The sequence below is a fragment of the Eucyclogobius newberryi genome, unplaced genomic scaffold (genome assembly GCF_026437365.1).
Source record: "Eucyclogobius newberryi isolate DKJ021-1_F unplaced genomic scaffold, fEucNew1.0.hap1 SCAF_1, whole genome shotgun sequence".
Lineage (NCBI taxonomy): Eukaryota > Metazoa > Chordata > Actinopteri > Gobiiformes > Gobiidae > Eucyclogobius > Eucyclogobius newberryi.
Window position 1 is genome coordinate 620432 of NW_027315723.1, and position 25528 is coordinate 645959.

Genomic DNA, 25528 nt, shown 5'->3' on the forward strand with positions numbered 1-25528 from the left:
GGGAGACCAGAGGAGAGACCAGAGGAGAGACCAGAGGGGAGACCAGAGGGGAGAGACCAGAGGGGAGAGACCAGAGAGGAGAGACCAGAGAGGAGAGACCAGAGAGGAGAGACCAGAGAGGAGAGACCAGAGGAGAGACCAGAGGAGAGACCAGAGGAGAGACCAGAGGAGAGACCAGAGGGGAGACCAGAGAGGAGAGACCAGAGAGGAGAGACCAGAGGGGAGAGACCAGAGGGGAGAGACCAGAGGGGAGAGACCAGAGGAGAGACCAGAGGAGAGACCAGAGGAGAGACCAGAGGAGAGACCAGAGGAGAGACCAGAGGAGAGAGACCAGAGGAGAGACCAGAGGAGAGACCAGAGGGGAGACCAGAGGAGAGACCAGAGGGGAGAGACCAGAGGGGAGAGACCAGAGGGGAGAGACCAGAGGGGAGAGACCAGAGGGGAGAGACCAGAGGAGAGAGACCAGAGGAGAGACCAGAGGGGAGACCAGAGGGGAGACCAGAGGGGAGACCAGAGGGGAGAGACCAGAGGAGAGACCAGAGGGGAGAGACCAGAGGGGAGAGACCAGAGAGGAGACCAGAGAGACCAGAGGAGAGACCAGAGAGACCAGAGGAGAGACCAGAGAGACCAGAGGGGAGACCAGAGAAGAGACCAGAGGGGAGACCAGAGGGGAGACCAGACGGGAGACCAGAGGGGAGAGACCAGAGGGGAGAGACCAGAGGGGAGAGACCAGAGGGGAGAGACCAGAGGAGAGACCAGAGGGGAGACCAGAGGGGAGACCAGAGGGGAGAGACCAGAGGAGAGACCAGAGGGGAGACCAGAGAGGAGACCAGAGGAGAGACCAGAGAGACCAGAGGAGAGACCAGAGAGACCAGAGGAGAGACCAGAGAGACCAGAGGGGAGAGACCAGAGGGGAGAGACCAGAGGGGAGACCAGAGGGGAGAGACCAGAGGGGAGAGACCAGAGGGGAGACCAGAGAAGAGAGACCAGAGAAGAGACCAGAGGGGAGAGACCAGAGGGGAGAGACCAGAGAAGAGACCAGAGAAGAGACCAGAGGGGAGAGACCAGAGGGGAGACCAGAGGGGAGAGACCAGAGGAGAGACCAGAGGGGAGACCAGAGGGGAGAGACCAGAGGGGAGAGACCAGAGAGGAGACCAGAAGAGAGACCAGAGAGACCAGAGGAGAGACCAGAGAGACCAGAGGAGAGACCAGAGAGACCAGAGGGGAGACCAGAGGAGAGAGACCAGAGGAGAGACCAGAGGGGAGACCAGAGGAGAGACCAGAGGAGAGAGACCAGAGGGGAGAGACCAGAGGGGAGACCAGAAGGGGAGAGACCAGAGGGGAGAGACCAGAGGGGAGACCAGAAGGGGAGAGACCAGAGGGGAGACCAGAAGGGGAGAGACCAGATCTCATAAGATGGACAATAAGATTTCTGCCACTTTGGACCTTAAAGAATAACCACAACCTCCAGGTTTAAGTTTTAAAGTCATATTTTATAAAGACACGTCATCGACAGTAAAAATATTCAACACTTTGTGTTTCACTCGTCGCTGCTGCTGCTTCTTTCTCCAGAGTCGTCTCGGTCGTCCAACTCCGGTTTTCTCTCGTCCTTCTCTCCTCTCCCTTTCTCCTCTTCACCTTTTCCCTGCTCCTTCTCCTTCTTCTGCGTCTCTCCTTCCTCCTCACTCTCTCCTCTTTCCTTTCCTCTCTTCTCCCTCTTCTCCTCCTCTTCAGATCCAGAACTGGACGATTCAGAGGCTTTCTTGGGCCTTTCCTCTCGCCAGGGTGGATCCTGGCCCCGGCCCTGGTCTCGGCCCTGGTCCCGGTCCTGGCCCCGGCCCCGGTCCTGGTCCCGGTCCTGGCCCCGGCCCCGGTCCTGGTCCCGGTCCTGGCCCCGGCCCCGGTCCTGGCCCCGGTCCTGGTCTCGGGTCCTGGTCTCGGTCCTGGTCTCGGCCCTGGCCCCGGTCCTGGCCCCGGTCCTGGCCCCGGTCCCTGGCCTCGGTCCTGGTCTCGGTCCTGGTCTCGGTCTGGATCCTGGTCTCGGTCCTGGTCTGGATCCTCGTCCTCGTCCTCGTCCTCGTCAGGCACAACCTGCTGCTTCTTCCACATCTTGGCCATGGCCAGCAGTTTGAGGTTGGGCTGGTTCGCCGAGTCTTCTGGGAAAATGTAGTCGTAATATTCCTCCCATCCGGCCTCAGACTGAACACAGAGAGAACAAGGTCAAACACAGAGAGAACAAGGTCAAACACACAGAGAGAACAAGGTCAAACACAGAGAGAACAAGGTCAAACAACAGAGAGAGAACAAGGTCAAACACACAGAGAGAACAAGGTCAAACACACAGAGAGAACAGGTCAAACACACAGAGCGAACAAGGTCAAACACAGAGAGAACAAGGTCAAACACAGAGCGAACAAGGTCAAACACACAGAGAGAACAAGGTCAAACACACAGAGAGAACAAGGTCAAACACAGAGAGAGAACAAGGTCAAACACACAGAGTGAACAAGGTCAAACACAGAGAGAGAACAAGGTCAAACACACAGAGAGAACAAGGTCAAACACACAGAGAGAACAAGGTCAAACACACAGAGAGAACAAGGTCAAACACACAGAGAGAACAAGGTCAAACACAGAGAGGAGAACAAGATCAAACACAGAGAGAGAACAATATCAAACACACAGAGAGAACAAGGTCAAACACACAGAGAGAACAAGGTCAAACACACAGAGCGAACAAGGTCAAACACACAGAGAGAACAAGGTCAAACACACAGAGAGAACAAGGTCAAACACAGAGAGAGAACAAGGTCAAACACACAGAGAAAACAAGGGTCAAACACACAGAGAGAACAAGGTCAAACACACAGAGAGAACAAGGTCAAAACACAGAGAGAACAAGGTCAAACACAGAGAGAGAACAAGGTCAAACACACAGAGAGAACAAGGTCAAACACACAGAGAGAACAAGGTCAAACACACAGAGAGAACAAGGTCAAACACACAGAGAGAACAAGGTCAAACACAGAGAGAACAAGGTCAACACACAGAGAGAACAAGGTCAAACACACAGAGAGAACAAGGTCAAACACACAGAGAGAACAAGGTCAAACACACAGAGAGAACAAGGTCAAACACACAGAGAGAACAAGTCAACACACAGACGAACAAGGTCAAACACACAGAGAGAACAAGGTCAAACACACAGAGAGAACAAGGTCACACAGAGAACAAGGTCAAACACAGAGAGAACAAGGTCAAACACAGAGAGAACAAGGTCAAACACACAGAGAGAACAAGGTCAAACACACAGAGAGAACAAGGTCAAACACACAGAGAGAACAAGGTCAAACACACAGAGAGAACAAGGTCAAACACAGCAGAGAGAACAAGGTCAAACACACAGAGAGAACAAGGTCAAACACACAGAGAGAACAAGGTCAAACACACAGAGAGAACAAGGTCAAACACACAGAGAGAACAAGGTCAAACACACAGAGAGAACAAGGTCAAACACACAGAGAGAACAAGGTCAAACACACAGAGAGAACAAGGTCAAACACACAGAGAGAACAAGGTCAAACACACAGAGAGAACAAGGTCAAACACACAGAGAGAACAAGGTCAAACACACAGAGAGAACAAGGTCCAACACACAGAGAGAAACAAGGTCAAACACAGAGAGAGAACAAGAGTCAAACACACAGAGGAGAACAAGGTCAAACCACAGAGAGAGACAAGGTCAAACACAGAGAGAACAAGGTCAAACACAGAGAGAACAAAGGTCAAACACAGAGAGAACAAGGTCAACACAGAGAGAGAACAAGGTCAAACACAGAGAGAGAACAAGGTCAAACACACAGAGAGAACAAGGTCAAACACACAGAGAGAACAAGGTCAAAACACACAGAGAGAACAAGGGTCAAACACACAGAGAGAACAAGGGTCAAACACAGGAGAACAAGGTCAAACCACAGAGAGAACAAGGTCAAACACAGAGAGAACAAGGTCAAACCACAGAGAGAAACTAGGTCAAAAGGCAAACACAGAGAGAACAGAGGTGAACAAGGTCAAACACACAGAGAGAACAAGGTCAAACACACAGAGCGAACAAGGTCAAACACACAGAGAGAACAAGGTCAAACACACAGAGAGAACAAGGTCAAACACACAGAGAGAACAAGGTCAAACACACAGAGAGAACAAGGTCAAACACACAGAGAGAACAAGGTCAAACACACAGAGAGAACAAGGTCAAACACAGAGAGAACAAGGTCAAACACAGAGAGAGAACAAGGTCAAACACACAGAGAGAACAAGGTCAAACACAGAGAGAACAAGGTCAAACACAGAGAGAGAACAAGGTCAAACACACAGAGAGAACAAGGTCAAACACACAGAGAGAACAAGGTCAAACACACAGAGAGAACAAGGTCAAACACACAGAGAGAACAAGGTCAAACACACAGAGAGAACAAGGTCAAACACACAGAGAGAACAAGGTCAAACACAGAGAGAACAAGGTCAAACACAGAGAGAACAAGGTCAAACACAGAGAGAACAAGGTCAAACACAGAGAGAACAAGGTCAAACACAGAGAGAACAAGGTCAAACACACAGAGAGAACAAGGTCAAACACACAGAGAGAACAAGGTCAAACACAGAGAGAGAACAAGGTCAAACACACAGAGAGAACAAGGTCAAACACAGAGAGAACAAGGTCAAACACAGAGAGAGAACAAGGTCAAACACAGAGAGAACAAGGTCAAACACAGAGAGAGAACAAGGTCAAACACACAGAGAGAACAAGGTCAAACACACAGAGAGAACAAGGTCAAACACAGAGAGAACAAGGTCAAACACAGAGAGAACAAGGTCAAACACACAGAGAGAACAAGGTCAAACACACAGAGAGAACAAGGTCAAACACAGAGAGAACAAGGTCAAACACAGAGAGAGAACAAGGTCAAACACACAGAGAGAACAAGGTCAAACACAGAGAGAACAAGGTCAAACACAGAGAGAGAACAAGGTCAAACACACAGAGAGAACAAGGTCAAACACAGAGAGAGAACAAGGTCAAACACACAGAGAGAACAAGGTCAAACACACAGAGAGAACAAGGTCAAACACAGAGAGAACAAGGTCAAACACAGAGAGAACAAGGTCAAACACAGAGAGAACAAGGTCAAACACACAGAGAGAACAAGGTCAAACACACAGAGAGAACAAGGTCAAACACACAGAGAGAACAAGGTCAAACACACAGAGAGAACAAGGTCAAACACACAGAGAGAACAAGGTCAAACACACAGAGAGAACAAGGTCAAACACACAGAGAGAACAAGGTCAAATACACAGAGAGAACAAGTAATATCTTATTGGCTTCTCATTATCGATCTGGTGAACATGTGATCTGGTGCACAGGTGATCTTGTGAACATGTGATCTAGTGATCTGGTGCACAGGTGATCTGGTGCACAGGTGATCTGGTGCACAGGTGATCTGGTGAACAGGTGATCTGGTGAACAGGTGATCTGGTGCACAGGTGATCTGGTGCACAGGTGATCTGGTGAACAGGTGATCTGGTGAACAGGTGATCTGGTGCACAGGTGATCTGGTGCACAGGTGATCTGGTGCACAGGTGATCTGGTGCACAGGTGATCTGGTGAACAGGCCGTCCCTGCACTCGAACATGCCCGTCCACATTTTAAAATACCCCGTCCAAAATACGGGAAGACGGCCCTCTATCTAAAAGCCTGCTCTGAACTCATAGATCTGACCCGTAAAGCAGGTGAAGGTCAGAGTCGTGTGTGCAGTGAGTGTTAGGAGCCAGCAGGGGGCGGCACTCACTCCGTCCTCCGCCGTGACCTTCCTCCTCTTCTTCACTTTCTCCGGCAGCAGTTCCCGGACTCGCTCCTGGTTCTGGGCGGAGCCAAACTGGTACTCAAACTCCCTCCAGGCCTCGAGGAACATCAGGCGCTCCTCCTTCTCCTCACAGTTTCTCAAGCTGCGGTTGGCGTCCTCGTAAACCTGACGACTCTTCTGCACGCGCTCAGTAGAGTCCACGGACAACTCGAACTTAGAGAAGCTCAGCCACACCTGGAACACAAGGGTTAGACCAGGTGAGGACCAGGACTAAAGCGGGACAAAAGCGGGACAAAAGCGGGACTAAAGCGGGACTAAAGCGGGACTAAAGCGGGACTAAAGCGGGACTAAAGCGGGTCTAAAGCGGGTCTAAAGCGGGACTAAAGCGGGACTAAAGCGGGTCTAAAGCGGGACTAAAGCGGTACTAAAGCGGTACTAAAGCGGGACTAAAGCGGGACTAAAGCGGGACTAAAGCGGGACTAAAGCGGGACTAAAGCGGGTCTAAAGCGGGTCTAAAGCGGGTCTAAAGCGGGACTAAAGCGGTACTAAAGCGGTACTAAAGCGGGACTAAAGCGGGACTAAAGCGGGACTAAAGCGGGACTAAAGCGGGACTAAAGCGGGTCTAAAGCGGGTCTAAAGCGGGACTAAAGCGGGACTAAAGCGGGACTAAAGCGGGTCTAAAGCGGGACTAAAGCGGTACTAAAGCGGTACTAAAGCGGGACTAAAGCGGGACTAAAGCGGGACTAAAGCGGGACTAAAGCGGGTCTAAAGCGGGTCTAAAGCGGGACTAAAGCGGTACTAAAGCGGGACTAAACTCACCTTCACATGTTGTGTTCTCTGCAGGAGCCTCTTGTAAAGGTTCCTGGTGTTTTCAAACTCTTCTTGTTCGCTCTCAAAGTCGATGTAAGACTTCCACAAAACCTGGACACAAAAGAAACAAAACCGGTTTAGAACCTGGTCTTGACCTTTCACCAGATCTGGCATGTCTGGTCAGTAGTGGTCAGTAGTCTGGTTACCTCTGGCATGTCCGGTCAGTAGTGGTCAGTAGTCTGGTTACCTCTGGCGTGTCCGGTCAGTAGTCTGGTTACCTCTGGCGTGTCCGGTCAGTAGTCTGGTTACCTCTGGCATGTCCGGTCAGTAGTGGTCAGTAGTCTGGTTACCTCTGGCATGTCCGGTCAGTAGTCTGGTTACCTCTGGCATGTCCGGTCAGTAGTCTGTTTACCTCTGGCGTGTCCGGTCAGTAGTCTGGTTACCTCTGGCATGTCCGGTCAGTAGTCTGGTTACCTCTGGCGTGTCCGGTCAGTAGTCTGGTTACCTCTGGCGTGTCCGGTCAGTAGTCTGGTTACCTCTGGCATGTCCGGTCAGTAGTCTGGTTACCTCTGGCGTGTCCGGTCAGTAGTCTGGTTACCTCTGGCGTGTCCGGTCAGTAGTCTGGTTACCTCTGGCATGTCCGGTCAGTAGTGGTCAGTAGTCTGGTTACCTCTGGCATGTCCGGTCAGTAGTGGTCAGTAGTCTGGTTACCTCTGGCATGTCCGGTCAGTAGTCTGGTTACCTCTGGCATGTCCGGTCAGTAGTCTGTTTACCTCTGGCGTGTCCGGTCAGTAGTGGTCAGTAGTCTGGTTACCTCTGGCATGTCCGGTCAGTAGTGGTCAGTAGTCTGGTTACCTCTGGCATGTCCGGTCAGTAGTCTGGTTACCTCTGGCGTGTCCGGTCAGTAGTCTGGTTACCTCTGGCGTGTCCGGTCAGTAGTCTGGTTACCTCTGGCGTGTCCGGTCAGTAGTCTGGTTACCTCTGGCGTGTCCGGTCAGTAGTCTGGTTACCTCTGGCGTGTCCGGTCAGTAGTCTGGTTACCTCTGGCGTGTCCGGTCAGTATACCTCTGGCGTGTCCGGTCAGTAGTCTGGTTACCTCTGGCGTGTCCGGTCAGTAGTCTGGTTACCTCTGGCGTGTCCGGTCAGTATACCTCTGGCGTGTCCGGTCAGTAGTCTGGTTACCTCTGGCATGTGCGGTCAGTAGTCTGGTTATCACTGGCATGTCCGGTCAGTAGTCTGGTTATCACTGGCATGTCCGGTCAGTAGTCTTGTTACCTCTGGCGTGTCCGGTCAGTAGTCTGGTTATCACTGGCATGTGCGGTCAGTAGTCTGGTTATCACTGGCATGTGTGGTCAGTAGTCTGGTTATCACTGGCATGTCCGGTCAGTAGTCTTGTTACCTCTGGCGTGTCCGGTCAGTAGTCTGGTTACCTCTGGCGTGTCCGGTCAGTAGTCTGGTTACCTCTGGCATGTCCGGTCAGTAGTGGTCAGTAGTCTGGTTACCTCTGGCATGTCCGGTCAGTAGTCTGGTTACCTCTGGCATGTCCGGTCAGTAGTGGTCAGTAGTTTGGTTAACTCTGGCATGTCTGGTCAGTAGTGGTCAGTAGTCTGGTTACCTCTGGCATGTCCGGTCAGTAGTTTGGTTAACTCTGGCATGTCCGGTCAGTAGTGGTCAGTAGTCTGGTTACCTCTGGCATGTCCGGTCAGTAGTGGTCAGTAGTTTGGTTACCTCTGGCATGTCCGGTCAGTAGTTTGGTTAACTCTGGCATGTCCGGTCAGTAGTGGTCAGTAGTCTGGTTACCTCTGGCATGTCTGGTCAGTAGTGGTCAGTAGTCTGGTTACCTCTGGCATGTCTGGTCAGTAGTGGTCAGTAGTCTGGTTACCTCTGGCATGTCTGGTCAGTAGTGGTCAGTAGTCTGGTTAACTCTGGCATGTCTGGTCAGTAGTGGTCAGTAGTCTGGTTACCTCTGGCGTGTCTGGTCAGTAGTGGTCAGTAGTCTGGTTAACTCTGGCATGTCTGGTCAGTAGTGGTCAGTAGTCTGGTTACCTCTGGCATGTCCAGGCGGGGCTGCCCGATGGCCAGCTCGTAGATGGCCCTGGCGCGCTCCGTGTCGCCCAGAATTGCCTCTAACTCGGCGAACTTGATCCACGTGGTGCAGTTCTCTGGGCCGAACTCCAGATACTTCTCGTAGAGTTTCCTGCAGCGGTCGAACTCCCGGAGCTGCAGCTCCAGCTCGATGTAGCCTTTCAGCAGCTTGTTCTTGGGCGTTTTACCAATGGCCGTGCCCTGGGGAGACGAGCACGGGGTCGTTACTTCAGTACAAGTACAGATACTACAGTACAAGTACAGATACTACAGTACAAGTACAGATACTACACAGTACAAGTACAGACACTACAGTACAAGTACAGATACTACAGTACAAGTACAGATACTACACAGTACAAGTACAGACACTACACAGCACAAGTACAGATACTACAGTACAAGTACAGACACTACACAGCACAAGTACAGATACTACAGTACAAGTATAGATACTTCAGCACAAGTACAGATACTACAGAGCACAAGTACAGATACTACACAGTACAGATACTTCAGTACAAGTACAGATACTACAGTACAAGTACAGATACTACACAGTACAAGTACAGATACTACAGTACAAGTAGATACAACAGTACAAGTACAAATACTACAGTACAAGTACAGATACTACACAGCACAAGTACAGATACTTCAGTATAAGTACAGATACTACAGTACTAGTACAGATACTACAGTACAAGTACAGATACTACACAGCACAAGTACAGATACTTCAGTACAAGTACAGATACTACAGTACAAGTACAGATACTTCAGTACAAATAAAGATACTTCAGTACAAATACAGATACTTCAGTACAAGTACAGATACTACAGTACAAGTACAGATACTACACAGCACAAGTACGTACAAGTACAGATACTAGAGTACAAGTACAGATACTTCAGTACAAGTACAGATAGTACACAGCACAAGTACTGATAGTACACAGCACAAGTACAGATACACACAAGCACGGACATACATCTACTTATGTCTAAGTTTACTTTGACTCTTAAAGTACTTTTGAAAACTTTAAATTGAGTGATTTTGGGGAGGGGCCTCTGACACAGGGGGAGGGGCCTCTGACACAGGGGGAGGGGCCTCTGACACAGGGGGAGGGGCCTCTGACACAGGGGGAGGGGCCTCTGACACAGGGGGAGGGGCCTCTGGAGGAGTCTCACCATGACTTTTCGAGCCGCCTGGAGGTTTTTCTGTCGGATCTCGAAGCGAGCGAAGAGAAGCCACATCTTTGCAAACGTGAACTGAAGAAACAAAAGAGCTTTTTATAAATCACATCTGAATCATAACTCTAATATTAAAGTACACTGCGGAACATTTTCAGTGAATAAATCATTTAATAGATTCATCTAACTATAATGATCATAGTTATCTGGCCAAACAGCTCTAAATGCATAAGTCTAAAGACACAGATTTACATATTTATTGAATGAAAAGTGTGAAAAAAAATGTGTTAAAAAGTCTCAATGTTCAATAGAAATAAAGACCACTGAACGTCACATCGTCATGGAGACAAGGCAGTGTCGGACCCTCCACCAGAAAAGTGACACAGTGCAGCTTTAATTACCTTTTTGTGAGGGATGAGGTCGAGACACGCCTGATACACCTGACGCGTCCGATCCGGGTCCTGAAAGAGACAATTCATGAGTTTCAGTGTGTGTGTGAGGGGTGTGGCTACAGCTATTGTGTGTGAGGGGTGTGGCTACAGCTATTGTGTGTGAGGGGCGTGGCTACAGCTATTGTGTGTGAGGGGCGTGGCTACAGCTATTGTGTGTGAGGGGCGTGGCTACAGCTATTGTGTGTGAGGGGCGTGGCTACAGCTAGCGTGTGTGAGGGGCGTGGCTACAGCTAGCGTGTGAGGGGCGTGGCTACAGCTAGCGTGTGTGAGGGGCGTGGCTACAGCTAGCGTGTGTGAGGGGCGTGGCTACAGCTATTGTGTGTGAGGGGCGTGGCTACAGCTATTGTGCGTGAGGGGCGTGGCTACAGCTAGCGTGCGTGAGGGGCGTGGCTACAGCTAGCGTGCCTGAGGGGCGTGGCTACAGCTAGCGTGCGTGAGGGGCGTAGCTACAGCTAGCGTGTGTGAGGGGCGTGGCTACAGCTAGCGTGTGTGAGGGGCGTGGCTACAGCTAGTGTGTATGAGGGGCGTGGCTACAGCTAGTGTGTGTGAGGGGCGTGGCTACAGCTAGCGCGTGTGAGGGGCGTGGCTACAGCTAGCGCGTGTGAGGGGCGTGGCTAAAGCTAGCGTGTGTGAGGGGTGTGGCTAAAGCTAGTGTGTGTGAGGGGCGTGGCTAAAGCTAGTGTGTGTGAGGGGCGTGGCTAAAGCTAGCGCATGTGAGGGGCGTGGCTAAAGCTAGTGTGTGTGAGGGGCGTGGCTAAAGCTAGTGCGTGTGAGGGCGTGGCTAAAGCTAGCATGTGTGAGGGGCGTGGCGTTTGAACCTCTCTTTATACCATGCTAATGCTAATGCTAACGTTAGACGCTTTATGACCTGGAAATATCAGATTGTGGCTCTTGACAAAGCGAGTGCCGTGCGGCCATAAACAGCTGTTGCGCTACGCTAGCTTTGTGTTGCTAACGTGCTTCACTAGCTTTGTGTTGCTAACCTGCTTCACTAGCTTTGTGTTGCTAACCTGCTTTGCTAGCTTTGTGTTGCTAACATGCTTTGCTAGTTTTGTGTTGCTAACATGCTTTGCTAGTTTTGTGTTGCTAACGTGCTTTGCTAGCTTTGTGTTGCTAACATGCTTTGCTAGCTTTGTGTTGCTAACGCGCTTCGCTAGCTTTGTGTTGCTAACGCGCTTCGCTAACTTTGAGTTGCTAACGTGCTTTGCTAGCTTTGTGTTGCTAAGGTGCTTTGCTAGCTTTGTGTTGCTAAGGCTCCACATGGTCGTTAGCATCAGTGGAAACACGGAGCTTTAGCACGAGATCAAGTCAGAGTTTGAGACAAATGATTCTTTTGTGTTTCTGCTTTTTGCCTCTTGTTTTGGCCTGAGTCTGCGTTCTCTCTCTCGTCCAATCATCTGGCTGTGCTGTGGAGGCTCCTCCCCCTAAGCTAAAGTCCTCCTGGAGCCCAAGAGCCAGACGCTTTGGGAGCCAGAAGCTCGCAGGAGCCAGAACCTCTCAGGACCAGAGACTTAAGACTGAACCAAAGAGAACCAGAGGAAACGTCTTCTGTGATAATAGCGGCAGCTTTGTTACCTTTACTTTCTGTTCTTGGCACAGAGCATAGTTGTAGTAGTATTTTCTGCAGTATTTGTAGTATTTGTACTACCTTGACCTCCAGCTCTTCGTACAGGGCGTAGTTGATCCACAGGTAGATGTAGCGTCTCCAGTGTCTCTTCTCTTGAATGGGCGGCACGTTGGCGATGGCGCGCTCGTACACCTCCCTCACCGTGTCTGGATCGGCGTCGCTCTCCAGCAGACGCAGGTAATCGAACCACGCGTCGTAGTTATGAGGGTTCGCCTGCAAAGCATCATGGGACAGGACACTTTGACTCTGTTGTTTTCAGACTCTCGTTTAGGCTTTCCTCCTGCTCGCCTCCTCCACTTCCTCCTGCGCGCCTCCTCCACTTCCTCCTGCTCGCTTCCTCCACTTCCTCCTCCTGCTCACTGCCACTTCCTCCCGCTCACCTTGACTTCCTCCTCTTCACCTCCACTTCCTCCTGCTTGCCTCCTCTTCACCTCCACTTCTTCCTGCTCACCTCCACTTCCTCCTCTTCACTTCCACTACTTCCTCTTCACCTCCACTTCCTCCACTTCCTCCCGCTCACCTCCACTTCCTCCTCCTGCTCACCTCCACTTCCTCCCGCTCACCTCCACTTCCTCCCGCTCACTTCCACTTCCTCCCGCTCACCACCACTTCCTCTTGCTCACCTTGACTTCCTCCCGCTCACCTCCACTTCCTCCCGCTCACCTCCACTTCCTCCTGCTCACCTTGACTTCCTCCCGCTCACCTTGACTTCTTCCTGCTCACCTCCACTTCCTCCTGCTCACCTCCACTTCCTCCTCTTCACTTCCACCACCTCCTCTTCACCTCCACTTCCTCCTTACTTCCTCTTCCTCCACTTCCTCCCGCTCACCTTGACTGCCTCCTCTTCACCTCCACTTCCTCCTCCTGCTCACCTCAACTTCCTCCCGCTCACCTTGACTTTCTCCTCTTCACCTCCACTTCCTCCCGCTCCCCTCCATTTCCTCCCGCTCACCACCACTTGCTCTTGCTCACCTTGACTTCCTCCCGCTCACCTTGACTTCCTCCCGCTCACCTCCACTTCCTCCCGCTCACCACCACTTCCTCTTGCTCACCTTGACTTCCTCCCGCTCACCTTGACTTCCTCTCGCTCACCTTGACTTCCTCTTGCTCACCTCCACTTCCTCCCGCTCACCTTGACTTCCTCTTGCTCACCTCTACTTCCTCTTGCTCACCTTGACTTCCTCCTCGTACTGGAACCTCCTCTTGTTCACGATCACGTCCTCGATGCCTCGTCGGTCTCCAAACTTCTTCTCGAACACGGTGTAGTTCTTGAACAGCTCCTGAGCCTGGCTCTTGGGGATTCGGTCCAGAGCGTATTTATAGATCACTCGCACGCGCTCGAACTGCAAGAGACAGTCAGAGCCGGTCAGGGACGGTCAGAGACGGTCAGAGACGGCCAGAGACTCCTTCACCTCTTTCTGCATCTCCTCGAAGCGAGCGAAGGCCACGTACAGGTTCTCGTCCACGTACTCCTCTCCGAAGAACTCCACGGCGCGCTCGTAAACCCTCCGGCTGTGGGCGATGTAGCCGTGACGCTCCTCGAAGCGGGCGAACTTCACCCAGTTCTTGACCTCCGGGTGGACCCTCACGAGTGCCGAGCGGTCAAGGGATCTACACTTCAGAGACCAGACCTACACCCACTGCACCGCCACACATGCCCTGACCCCAGACGTGGCCTCTGACCCCAAACGTGGCCTCTGACCCCAAACGTGCCCTCTGACCCGGGTCCAGCCACACATGCCCTCTGACCCAAACGCGCCCTGACCCCAAACGTGCCCTCTGACTTAAACGTGCCCTCTGACCCAGACGTGCCCTCTGACCCAAACGCGCCCTCTGACCCCAGACGTGCTCTCTGACCCAGACGTGCCCTCTGACCCAGACGTGCCCTCTGACCCAAACGTGCCCTCTGACTCAAACGTGCCCTCTGACCCAGACGTGCCCTCTGACCCAAACGCGCCCTCTGATCCCAAACGCGCCCTCTGACCCCAGACGTGCTCTCTGACCCAGACGTGCCCTCTGACCCAGACGTGCCCTCTGACCCAAACGTGCCCTCTGACTCAAACGTGCCCTCTGACCCAGACGTGCCCTCTGACCCAAACGCGCTCTCTGATCCCAAACGCGCCCTCTGACCCCAAACGTGCCCTCTGACCCAGACGTGCCCTCTGACCCAGACGTGCCCCCCAAACGTGCCCTCTGACCCCAAACGTGCCTCTGACCCCAAACGTGCCCTTCTGACCCCTGACGTACCCTCTGACCCAAACGTGGCCTCTGACCCCAAAACGTGCCATCTGACACGGGTCCAGCCAATCGTGCCTTCTGACCAAAACGTGCCCTCTGACCCAAGACGCGCCCTCTGACCCAAACGCTCCTTTGACCCCAAACGTGTCCTCTGACCCCAAACATGCCCTCTGACCCGGGTCCAGCCAAACATGCCCTCTGACCCGGGTCCAGCCAAACATGCCCTCTGACCCGGGTCCAGCCAAACGTGCCCTCTGACCCCAGACGCGCCCTCTGACCCAACGCGCCCTCTGACCCCAGACGCGCCCTCTGACCCAAACGCGCCCTCTGACCCCAGACATGCCCTCTGACCCGGGTCCATTAATGTTGTTGCTAGGAATTTTACAACATTCCCTCCGGTTTGAACATTTTTGTGGTTTGTCGTTTCACTTCCTGGTTGAATAAAACAACATTACACTGTTACCTAGCAACCGTACACACATGAGTCCCAGGCTCAAAATATAAAGGTAAATATATAAAGGTAAATACATAAAGGATATAGCGCTCGTAAATGCTGCGTGCCTTGTCCACCTCTTTGTATCTCAGCTCAAAGTTGATGTACGAGTGCCACGCCTGTTCCTCGGGCTCCCACTGCATCCAGCGCTCGAACGCCTGTCTGCAGCCCGCCACGTTCCCTAGCATCTCCTCCATGTACGTGTACTTGTACCTGAGGAGAAGTACACACACTACAGACCAGCGTCCTCCATGTACGTGTACTTGTACCTGAGGAGAAGTACACACACTACAGACCAGCGTCCTCCATGTACGTGTACTTGTACCTGAGGAGAAGTACACACACTACAGACCAGCGTCCTCCATGTACGTGTACTTGTACCTGAGGAGAAGTACACACACTACAGACATGTACGTGTACTTGTACCTGAGGAGAAGTACACACACTACAGACCAGCGTCCTCCATGTACATGTACTTGTACCTGAGGAGAAGTACACACACTACAGACCAGCGTCCTCCATGTACGTGTACTTGTACCTGAGGAGAAGTACACACACTACAGACCAGCGTCCTCCGTGTACGTGTACTTGTACCTGAGGAGAAGTACACACACTACAGACATGTACGTGTACTTGTACCTGAGGAGAAGTACACACACTACAGACCAGCGTCCTCCGTGTACGTGTACTTGTACCTGAGGAGAAGTACACACACTACAGACCAGTGTCCTCCATGTATATGTACTTGTACCTGAGGAGAAGTACACTTCTCCTCAGAAGGTGGTGTGGGGGCCCTGGTGTGGGGGCCCTCATGTGCTTCGTACCAGAACTGGTTGACTCGGGGCAGGATGGTGATGGCTCGGTCCCAGATGTTCCGGGCGTGGTTCACCTGGCGACTCTTCATCTCCATCTCGGCGTATTTGAGCCAGAGGGCGATGTTTCGGTGGTCCACGTCCAGAGCGCGCTCGTAGATGGACCGGGCCCTGAAAACACACGGGGTCAGTGTTTGTCCAGGGGCCAGAGAAGGGCGTGGTCTAAAGCAGCTGTACCTCTGGACCTCCTGCAGAGACTCCTCCCATTGTGCGTACTTGATCCAGTTGCTGATCACGGTGCGATTCTTACGGATGTTGTCCTCAAAACCCTGAAAACACTCGACAAGCTCAAAAACAGACCAGAGAAAACTCAATCACCCCTCCCACTCCCCCTCTCCTCCTGACACTCCCCCTCTCCTCCTGACACTCCCACTCTCCTCCTGACACTCCCACTCTCCTCCTGACACTCCCCCTCTCCTCCTGACACTCCCCCTCTCCTCCTGACACTCCCCTCTCCTCCTGACACTCCCCCTCTCCTCCTGACACTCCCCCTCTCCTCCTGACCCTCCCACTCTCCTCCTGACACTCCCCCTCTCCTCCTGACCCTCCCACTCTCCTCCTGACCCTCCCCTTCTCCTCCTGACCCTCCCACTCTCCTCCTGACCCTCCCACTCTCCTCCTGACCCTCCCCTTCTCCTCCTGACCCTCCCACTCTCCTCCTGACCCTCCCACTCTCCTCCTGACCCTCCCACTCTCCTCCTGACACTCCCCCTCTCCTCCTGACACTCCCCCTCTCCTCCTGACCCTCCCCCTCTCCTCCTGACACTCCCCCTCTCCTCCTGACCCTCCCACTCTCCTCCTGACCCTCCCCTTCTCCTCCTGACCCTCCCCTTCTCCTCCTGACCCTCCCACTCTCCTCCTGACCACTCTCACTCTCCTCCTGACCCTCCCACTCTCCTCCTGACCCTCCCACTCTCCTCCTGACCCTCCCACTCTCCTCCTGACCCTCCCACTCTCCTCCTGACCACTCTCCTCCTGACCACTCTCCTCCTGACCCTCCCACTCTCCTCCTGACCCTCCCACTCTCCTCCTGACCCTCCCACTCTCCTCCTGACCCTCCCACTCTCCTCCTGACCCTCCCACTCTCCTCCTGACCGCTCTCCTCCTGACCCTCCCACTCTCCTCCTGACCCTCCCACTCTCCTCCTGACCCTCCCACTCTCCTCCTGACCACTCTCCTCCTGACCCTCCCACTCTCCTCCTGACACTCCCCCTCTCCTCCTGACCCTCCCCCTCTCCTCCTGACACTCCCCCTCTCCTCCTGACCCTCCCACTCTCCTCCTGACCCTCCCCTTCTCCTCCTGACCCTCCCCTTCTCCTCCTGACCCTCCCACTCTCCTCCTGACCACTCTCACTCTCCTCCTGACCCTCCCACTCTCCTCCTGACCCTCCCACTCTCCTCCTGACCACTCTCCTCCTGACCCTCCCACTCTCCTCCTGACCACTCTCCTCCTGACCACTCTCCTCCTGACCCTCCCACTCTCCTCCTGACCCTCCCACTCTCCTCCTGACCCTCCCACTCTCCTCCTGACCCTCCCACTCTCCTCCTGACCGCTCTCCTCCTGACCCTCCCACTCTCCTCCAGACCCTCCCACTCTCCTCCTGACACTCCCACTCTCCTCCTGACCCTCCCCTCTCCTCCTGACCCTCCCACTCTCCTCCTGACCCTCCCACTCTCCTCCTGACACTCCCCCTCTCCTCCTGACACTCCCACTCTCCTCCTGACCCTTCCCTCTCCTCCTGACCCTCCCACTCTCCTCCTGACACTCCCACTCTCCTCCTGACCCTCCCCTCTCCTCCTGACCCTCCCACTCTCCTCCTGACCCTCCCACTCTCCTCCTGACACTCCCCCTCTCCTCCTGACACTCCCACTCTCCTCCTGACCCTTCCCTCTCCTCCAGACCCTCCCCTCTCCTCCTGACCCTCCCACTCTCCTCCAGACCCTCCCCTCTCCTCCAGACCCTCCTCCTCCCTCCTCTGCAGACAGGTGCAGACAGGGCGCTCTCACCTTCCTCTTCTTCAGCTTGTAGTCGTTGAGCTCCTCCTTGTCCGTGATCTTCTGCTTTGGCGGCGGCGGCAGAAGCTCCAGCTCTCGCTCTTTAGCTTCTCTGAGGAGCTGCTCCGCCGTGATCTGGACCTCGGCAGGCGCCTTGTTCTTCACCTGCCAGGACCAACGACAGGGAGACAAGTACACACGTCAGGGAGACAAGTACACACGTCAGGGAGACAAGTACACACGTCAAGGAGACAAGTACACACGTCAGGGAGACAAGTACACACGTCAAGGAGACAAGTACACACGTCAGGGAGACAAGTACACACGTCAGGGAGACAAGTACACACGTCAGGGAGACAAGTACACACGTCAGGGAGACAAGTACACACGTCAAGGAGACAAGTACACACGTCAGGGAGACAAGTACACACGTCAGGGAGACAAGTACACACGTCAGGGAGACAAGTACACACGTCAGGGAGACAAGTACACACGTCAGGGAGACAAGTACACACGTCAAGGAGACAAGTACACACGTCAGGGAGACAAGTACACACGTCAGGGAGACAAGTACACACGTCAAGGAGACAAGTACACACGTCAGGGAGACAAGTACACACGTCAGGGAGACAAGTACACACGTCAGGGAGACAAGTACACACGTCAAGGAGACAAGTACACACGTCAGGGAGACAAGTACACACGTCAGGGAGACAAGTACACACGTCAAGGAGACAAGTACACACGTCAGGGAGACAAGTACACACGTCAGGGAGACAAGTACACACGTCAGGGAGACAAGTACACACGTCAGGGAGACAAGTACACACGTCAGGGAGACAAGTACACACGTCAGGGAGACAAGTACACACGTCAGGGAGACAAGTACACACGTCAGGGAGACAAATGAACAAGTTGCAACTCATTGGTGGAAAATCCTCCTCAGGATCAGATTAAATAAATAATCTGTTCATTTTTTCAAATTTCTATAGCAATTTGATAAATATAGCCGCAAGCGGCAATGATCGGCCCTCGCCACGCCGCCGCAACGCAAGGAGAGGGGGCGTCCCAATTGTCCTTTTATTACATCTACTGCTAAATCTGTGACGCGGTCACATCTTCCACCCTTTGTTTTACCATTCAAAAAACAATTTTATTTTGAATTCTTGGCAAAATAAAAAAAGTGTCACGAATAAAAATGTGTATAACTTTTACCCCTGAAGAGGAGTCTCACCAAATTTCAGGTTAATAGGGCCAACGCCCGAGGAGGAGTTTGTGAAAGTATAAGTATGTTCTGGCAATTTCCCCATTGGAATAACATGGGAGGTTTCAGTCATTGTTGGCAAAGCCATAACAATTATGACATGGGTCTCATTGACTTTTTTGATGGTGATGCCAAAATTGAGTTGTGTGTCAAATTTCATAAAATTTCGCAAAACTAAACATTTAACCTCCATATAAAATCTGTAGGGGGCGCTGTGGCGCCAAATTAATTAATTTCACTTCAAGTAGGTTTAGGGCAAAGAGTTTAACAACTGATTCTAATTTGACGCAATTCGGACTTTATCTGCGCAAACGGCAGAAATGTTAAATTTGGGAGATTTCTGAAATTCTAGCTACAGTTTGCGGCTTCGCCGCACAGAGATCGTGACAGGGTCAATGTAATTTGAATAACTTTTGATGTCCCACTCCTCAGTAGCATTTTCACCAAATTTCAGCTTTTTAGGGCCAACGCCCTGGGAGGAGTTCGTAAAAGTACGACGTTTGGAAAAACTCCATAGTCATGTTTAGCCATTTTTGAAGCAATATGGCCGACATTTGGTTGGGCGGACGGCATTGCCGTAATAATGTTTTTTACTTCTCTTGTCACCATCTACCTCTGCGCCAAATTTCATGATTCTACGATCAGATTTTTTTGGGGTCATTCCTATCTCTCAATGCATTTTTGGTACATTTGGGGGCGCTGACGAGCACATTTTTTTTAATTTTAGAAAAGGGAAATAGCCAGAATGTAGAGAAGCACGATTTTTAGAGGTGTGCACATTTTTGTGACTTTTCGTCAATGTTCACTGGGTGAAAAATAGGGGGGCGTGTCCCGAGAAGAAGAAGAATATTCCGAAGCGAAAACAATGTTTCCCATTTTTCAAATATCATAAACTATACATTTTCGGAAAGCGCTCGCGCTTTCCTACCTCATGGTGTGTGTCCCTGGTCACTGACGGGTGATTTCGTTAATTTTTAGTGGGCTCCACCCACTTTGTGTTTTTGGCCCTCTAATACAATAATCTATACAGTAATAATGTTCAATTTTTGCATCACATGTTTATATGAACGGAGCATGCAAGAGATGGAACGTATTTGTGAGACACTTATATGGAGATGACGATGTAAAGCGCTCGTTTTGTGCGTCGTTTAGTGCGCACTTTTGCACAGGCTTCACCTGTTTACAACGGTAATGTTCCATTTTCCTACTACTAATAAGTCTGCGCGGGGCGTGCGTGAGTGGAGGAGTGTGTTAGTGAGTGTTTGGAAGTGGGCGAGCGCTTCGCGCTCGATTTCGTGCGCACTTTCGCAGCCGTGCTTCGCACGGTCTTACGGGACTAATAGGCCTCTCGCCAACTTGTGGCGCTCGGGCCTAATGACAGAGCAAAACACGAAAGTGACCAACAATATTTTCCATTGATGTAACAAGATTATTTAAGTTTCCATTTGTGGTTTTGCTTTTTGATGACGGTCCCTAAGCACTTATCTCGGCTCCGCCCATTCGGATCAGTGTGATTCGCTGCGTTCAAAACACGCATCTGATTTTTAAAAACCAGGTTGTGAATGATCCACAAAGTCCAAATCTGTGAATGACGCCAACTTTACCGCACGTGGCTCCTCCCACTTTCAGACTCAGATCAGCGATCAGAGACAGCAGCGGGACTCGTCACGTCCACACGGCGTCCTACAGTGTGTCACGTCCACACAGCGTCCTACATGCGTCACGTCCACACAGCGTCCTACATGTGTCACGTCCACACAGCGTCCTACATGCGTCACGTCCACACAGCGTCCTACATGTGTCACGTCCACACAGCGTCCTACATGCGTCACGTCCACACAGCGTCCTACAGTGTGTCACGTCCTCACGGCGTCCTACATGTGTCATGTCCACACGGCGTCCTACATGTGACATGTCCTCACGGCGTCCTACATGTGTCACGTCCACACAGCGTCCTACATGCGTCACGTCCACACAGCGTCCTACAGTGTGTCACGTCCTCACGGCGTCCTACATGTGTCACGTCCACACAGTGTCCTACAGTGTGTCACGTCCACACAGCGTCCTACATGCGTCACGTCCACACAGCGTCCTACATGCGTCACGTCCACACAGCGTCCTACATGCGTCACGTCCACACAGCGTCCTACATGTGACATGTCCTCACGGCGTCCTACATGTGTCACGTCCACACAGCGTCCTACATGCGTCACGTCCACACAGCGTCCTACAGTGTGTCACGTCCTCACGGCGTCCTACAGTGTGTCACGTCCACACAGCGTCCTACATGCGTCACGTCCACACAGCGTCCTACATGCGTCACGTCCACACAGCGTCCTACATGCGTCACGTCCACACAGCGTCCTACATGCGTCACGTCCACACAGCGTCCTACATGTGTCACGTCCACACAGCGTCCTACATGCGTCACGTCCACACAGCGTCCTACAGTGTGTCACGTCCTCACGGCGTCCTACATGTGTCATGTCCACACGGCGTCCTACAGTGGGTCATGTCCACACGGCGTCCTACATGGGTCATGTCCACACGGAGTCCTACATGTGACATGTCCACACGGAGTCCTACAGTGTGTCATGTCCACACGGAGTCCTACAGTGTGTCACGTCCACACGGCGTCCTACAGTGTGTCACGTCCACACGGCGTCCTACAGTGTGTCACGTCCACACGGCGTCCTACAGTGTGTCACGTCCACACGGCGTCCTACAGTGTGTCACGTCCACACGGCGTCCTACAGTGTGTCACGTCCACACGGCGTCCTACAGTGTGTCACGTCCACACGGCGTCCTACAGTGTGTCACGTCCACACGGCGTCCTACAGTGGGTCACGTCCACACGGCGTCCTACATGTGACACGTCCACACGGCGTCCTACAGTGTGTCACGTCCACACGCCGTCCTACAGTGTGTCACGTCCACACGGCGTCCTACAGTGTGTCACGTCCACACGGCGTCCTACAGTGTGTCACGTCCACACGGAGTCCTACAGTGTGTCACGTCCTCACGGCGTCATACATGTGTCATGTCCACACGGCGTCCTACATGTGACATGTCCACACGGCGTCCTACATGTGACATGTCCTCACGGCGTCCTACATGTGACATGTCCACACGGCGTCCTACAGTGTGTCATGTCCACACGGCGTCCTACAGTGTGTCATGTCCACACGGCGTCCTACAGTGTGTCATGTCCACACTGCGTCCTACAGTGTGTCATGTCCACACGGTGTCCTACAGTGTCATGTCCACACGGCGTGTGTCATGTCCACACGGCGTCCTACAGTGTGTCATGTCCACACGGCGTCCTACAGTGGGTCATGTCCACACGGCGTCCTACAGTGGGTCACGTCCACACGGCGTCCTACAGTGGGTCACGTCCACACGGCGTCCTACAGTGGGTCACGTCCACACGGCGTCCTACATGCGTCACGTCCACACGGCGTCCTACAGTGTGTCATGTCCACACTGCGTCCTACAGTGTGTCATGTCCACACGGTGTCCTACAGTGTCATGTCCACACGGCGTGTGTCATGTCCACACGGCGTCCTACAGTGTGTCATGTCCACACGGCGTCCTACAGTGGGTCATGTCCACACGGCGTCCTACAGTGGGTCATGTCCACACGGCGTCCTACAGTGGGTCATGTCCACACGGCGTCCTACATGGGTCATGTCCACACGGAGTCCTACATGTGACATGTCCACACGGAGTCCTACAGTGTGTCATGTCCACACGGAGTCCTACAGTGTGTCACGTCCACACGACGTGTGTCACGTCCACACGGCGTCCTACAGTGTGTCATGTCCACACGGCGTCCTACAGTGTGTCATGTCCACACTGCGTCCTACAGTGTGTCATGTCCACACGGTGTCCTACAGTGTCATGTCCACACGGCGTGTGTCATGTCCACACGGCGTCCTACAGTGGGTCATGTCCACACGGCGTCCTACAGTGGGTCATGTCCACACGGCGTCCTACAGTGGGTCATGTCCACACGGCGTCCTACAGTGGGTCATGTCCACACGGCGTCCTACATGGGTCATGTCCACACGGAGTCCTACATGTGACATGTCCACACGGAGTCCTACAGTGTGTCACGTCCACACGGAGTCCTACAGTGTGTCACGTCCACACGGCGTGTGTCACGTCCACACGGCGTCCTACAGTGTGTCACGTCCACACGGCGTGTGTCACGTCCACACGGCGTGTGTCACGTCCACACGGCGTCCTACAGTGTGTCACGTCCACACGGCGTCCTACAGTGTGTCACGTCCACACGGCGTCCTACAGTGTGTCACGTCCACACGGCGTCCTACAGTGTGTCACGTCCACACGGCGTCCTACAGTGTGTCACGTCCACACGGCGTCCTACAGTGTGTCACGTCCACACGGCGTCCTACAGTGGGTCACGTCCACACGGCGTCCTACAGTGGGTCACGTCCACACGGCGTCCTACAGTGGGTCACGTCCACACGGCGTCCTACAGTGGGTCACGTCCACACGGCGTCCTACAGTGTGTCACGTCCACACGGCGTCCTACAGTGTGTCACGTCCACACGGCGTCCTACAGTGTGTCACGTCCACACGGCGTCCTACAGTGGGTCACGTCCACACGGCGTCCTACAGTGGGTCACGTCCACACGGCGTCCTACAGTGTGTCACGTCCACACGGCGTCCTACAGTGTGTCACGTCCACACGGCGTCCTACAGTGTGTCACGTCCACACGGCGTCCTACAGTGGGTCACGTCCACACGGCGTCCTACAGTGGGTCACGTCCACACGGCGTCCTACAGTGGGTCACGTCCACACGGTGTCCTACATGCGTCACGTCCACACGGCGTCCTACATGCGTCACGTCCACACGGCGTCCTACATGCGTCACGTCCACACGGCGTCCTACATGCGTCACGTCCACACGGCGTCCTACATGCGTCACGTCCACACGGCGTCCTACATGCGTCACGTCCACACGGCGTCCTACAGTGGGTCACGTCCACACGGCGTCCTACAGTGGGTCACGTCCACACGGCGTCCTACAGTGGGTCACGTCCACACGGCGTCCTACAGTGGGTCACGTCCACACGGCGTCCTACATGTGTCACGTCCACACGGCGTCCTACATGTGTCACGTCCACACAGTGTCCTACATGTGTCATGTCGTTGTTGGCGATGGATTGACAGTGATCAGTACTTTTTAGGCGTTTTGGTTAAACAATTAAACACATTTTTGTGTCGTAAAAGCTGCGAAACAAAAACACTTTTTTCGGACGAACGCATCGCATTTGAGAGAAATTGCGTCGCATTTTGCGATGCCGCTTATTCTGAACCCTGAATACTGTTGTACACACGGGTGACCCCTGCACAGCACTGACCCCTGCACAGCACTGACCCCTGCACAGCACTGACCCCTGCACAGGACTGACCCCTGCACAGGACTGACCCCTGCACAGGACTGACCCCTGCACAGCACTGACCCCTGCACAGCAGCACTGACCCCTGCACAGCAGCACTGACCCCTGCACAGGACTGACCCCTGCACAGCACTGACCCCTGCACAGGACTGACCCCTGCACAGCACTGACCCCTGCACAGCAGCACTGACCCCTGCACAGCAGCACTGACCCCTGCACAGCAGCACTGACCCCTGCACAGCAGCACTGACCCCTGCACAGCAGCACTGACCCCTGCACAGCAGCACTGACCCCTGCACAGCACTGACCCCTGCACAGGACTGACCCCTGCACAGCACTGACCCCTGCACAGCAGCACTGACCCCTGCACAGCACTGACCCCTGCACAGCACTGACCCCTGCACAGCAGCACTGACCCCTGCACAGCAGCACTGACCCCTGCACAGCACTGACCCCTGCACAGCAGCACTGACCCCTGCACAGCAGCACTGACCCCTGCACAGCAATGACCCCTGCACAGCAGCACTGACCCCTGCACAGCAGCACTGACCCCTGCACAGCAATGACCCCTGCACAGCAGAACTGACCCCTGCACAGCAGAACTGACCCCTGCACAGCAGCACTGACCCCTGCACAGCACTGACCCCAGCACAGCACTGACCCCAGCACAGCACTGACCACTGGCCAGCAGAGGTCAGAGGTCACAGCTTTTGGCTCTTAAACCTGAACTATCACACTCTGTTGCCATGACATCCTGATGGTCTAAACATCTGTTAATCTGACCCTTTAGAAAAATGTTCTGATCCTAATTAGGCTAACTCTGACGTCACAGCTCTGTGGTGGTCACGTGACGGTTCATTAACGCATTTACGTAATTAGACACACGTGACGTCACGTTCTTATGCAGAAACAATGTAAAAGAAAAACACGCGGCTCCGTTTGAACTGTTCGTGTTGTTAGCATTAGCATTAGCCACAGTTAGCTCGTGTTCTGGGCTTTTACCTTCGCCACTTTCGGGATGCGCTGTTTTCCCGCCGCGGTGGACGCCATTTTCCCGCGCGCGCTGCGTCAAACTTAAACAAACTGGATTTAAATACGTGGAAATGTGGATTAAAACGTGAACCCGGAGCACAAACGTTTCTCCTCAGACCCGCGCTGTCGCCATGACACTCCCACAATGCACCGCGACCGGAACCGCCCT

At 53.3% G+C, this 25528-nt stretch overlaps 1 protein-coding gene across 1 annotated transcript; it reads right to left on the minus strand.

Annotated features, from left to right (window-relative positions):
• Nucleotides 1-1491: 1491 nt before the first annotated feature.
• On the minus strand, nucleotides 1492-25528 carry crnkl1 (crooked neck pre-mRNA splicing factor 1). Its single transcript, XM_072441245.1, has 14 exons — nucleotides 25330-25528; nucleotides 17646-17798; nucleotides 15816-15907; nucleotides 15591-15749; nucleotides 14813-14979; nucleotides 13448-13626; nucleotides 13208-13378; nucleotides 12057-12248; nucleotides 10358-10417; nucleotides 9954-10034; nucleotides 8724-8963; nucleotides 6687-6788; nucleotides 5853-6101; nucleotides 1492-2199 (listed from the first exon to the last, which is right to left on the minus strand). Exons 1-14 carry the CDS (start codon nucleotides 25375-25377, stop codon nucleotides 1507-1509), a joined length of 2586 nt encoding a protein of 861 aa, XP_072297346.1. The 5' UTR covers nucleotides 25378-25528; the 3' UTR covers nucleotides 1492-1506.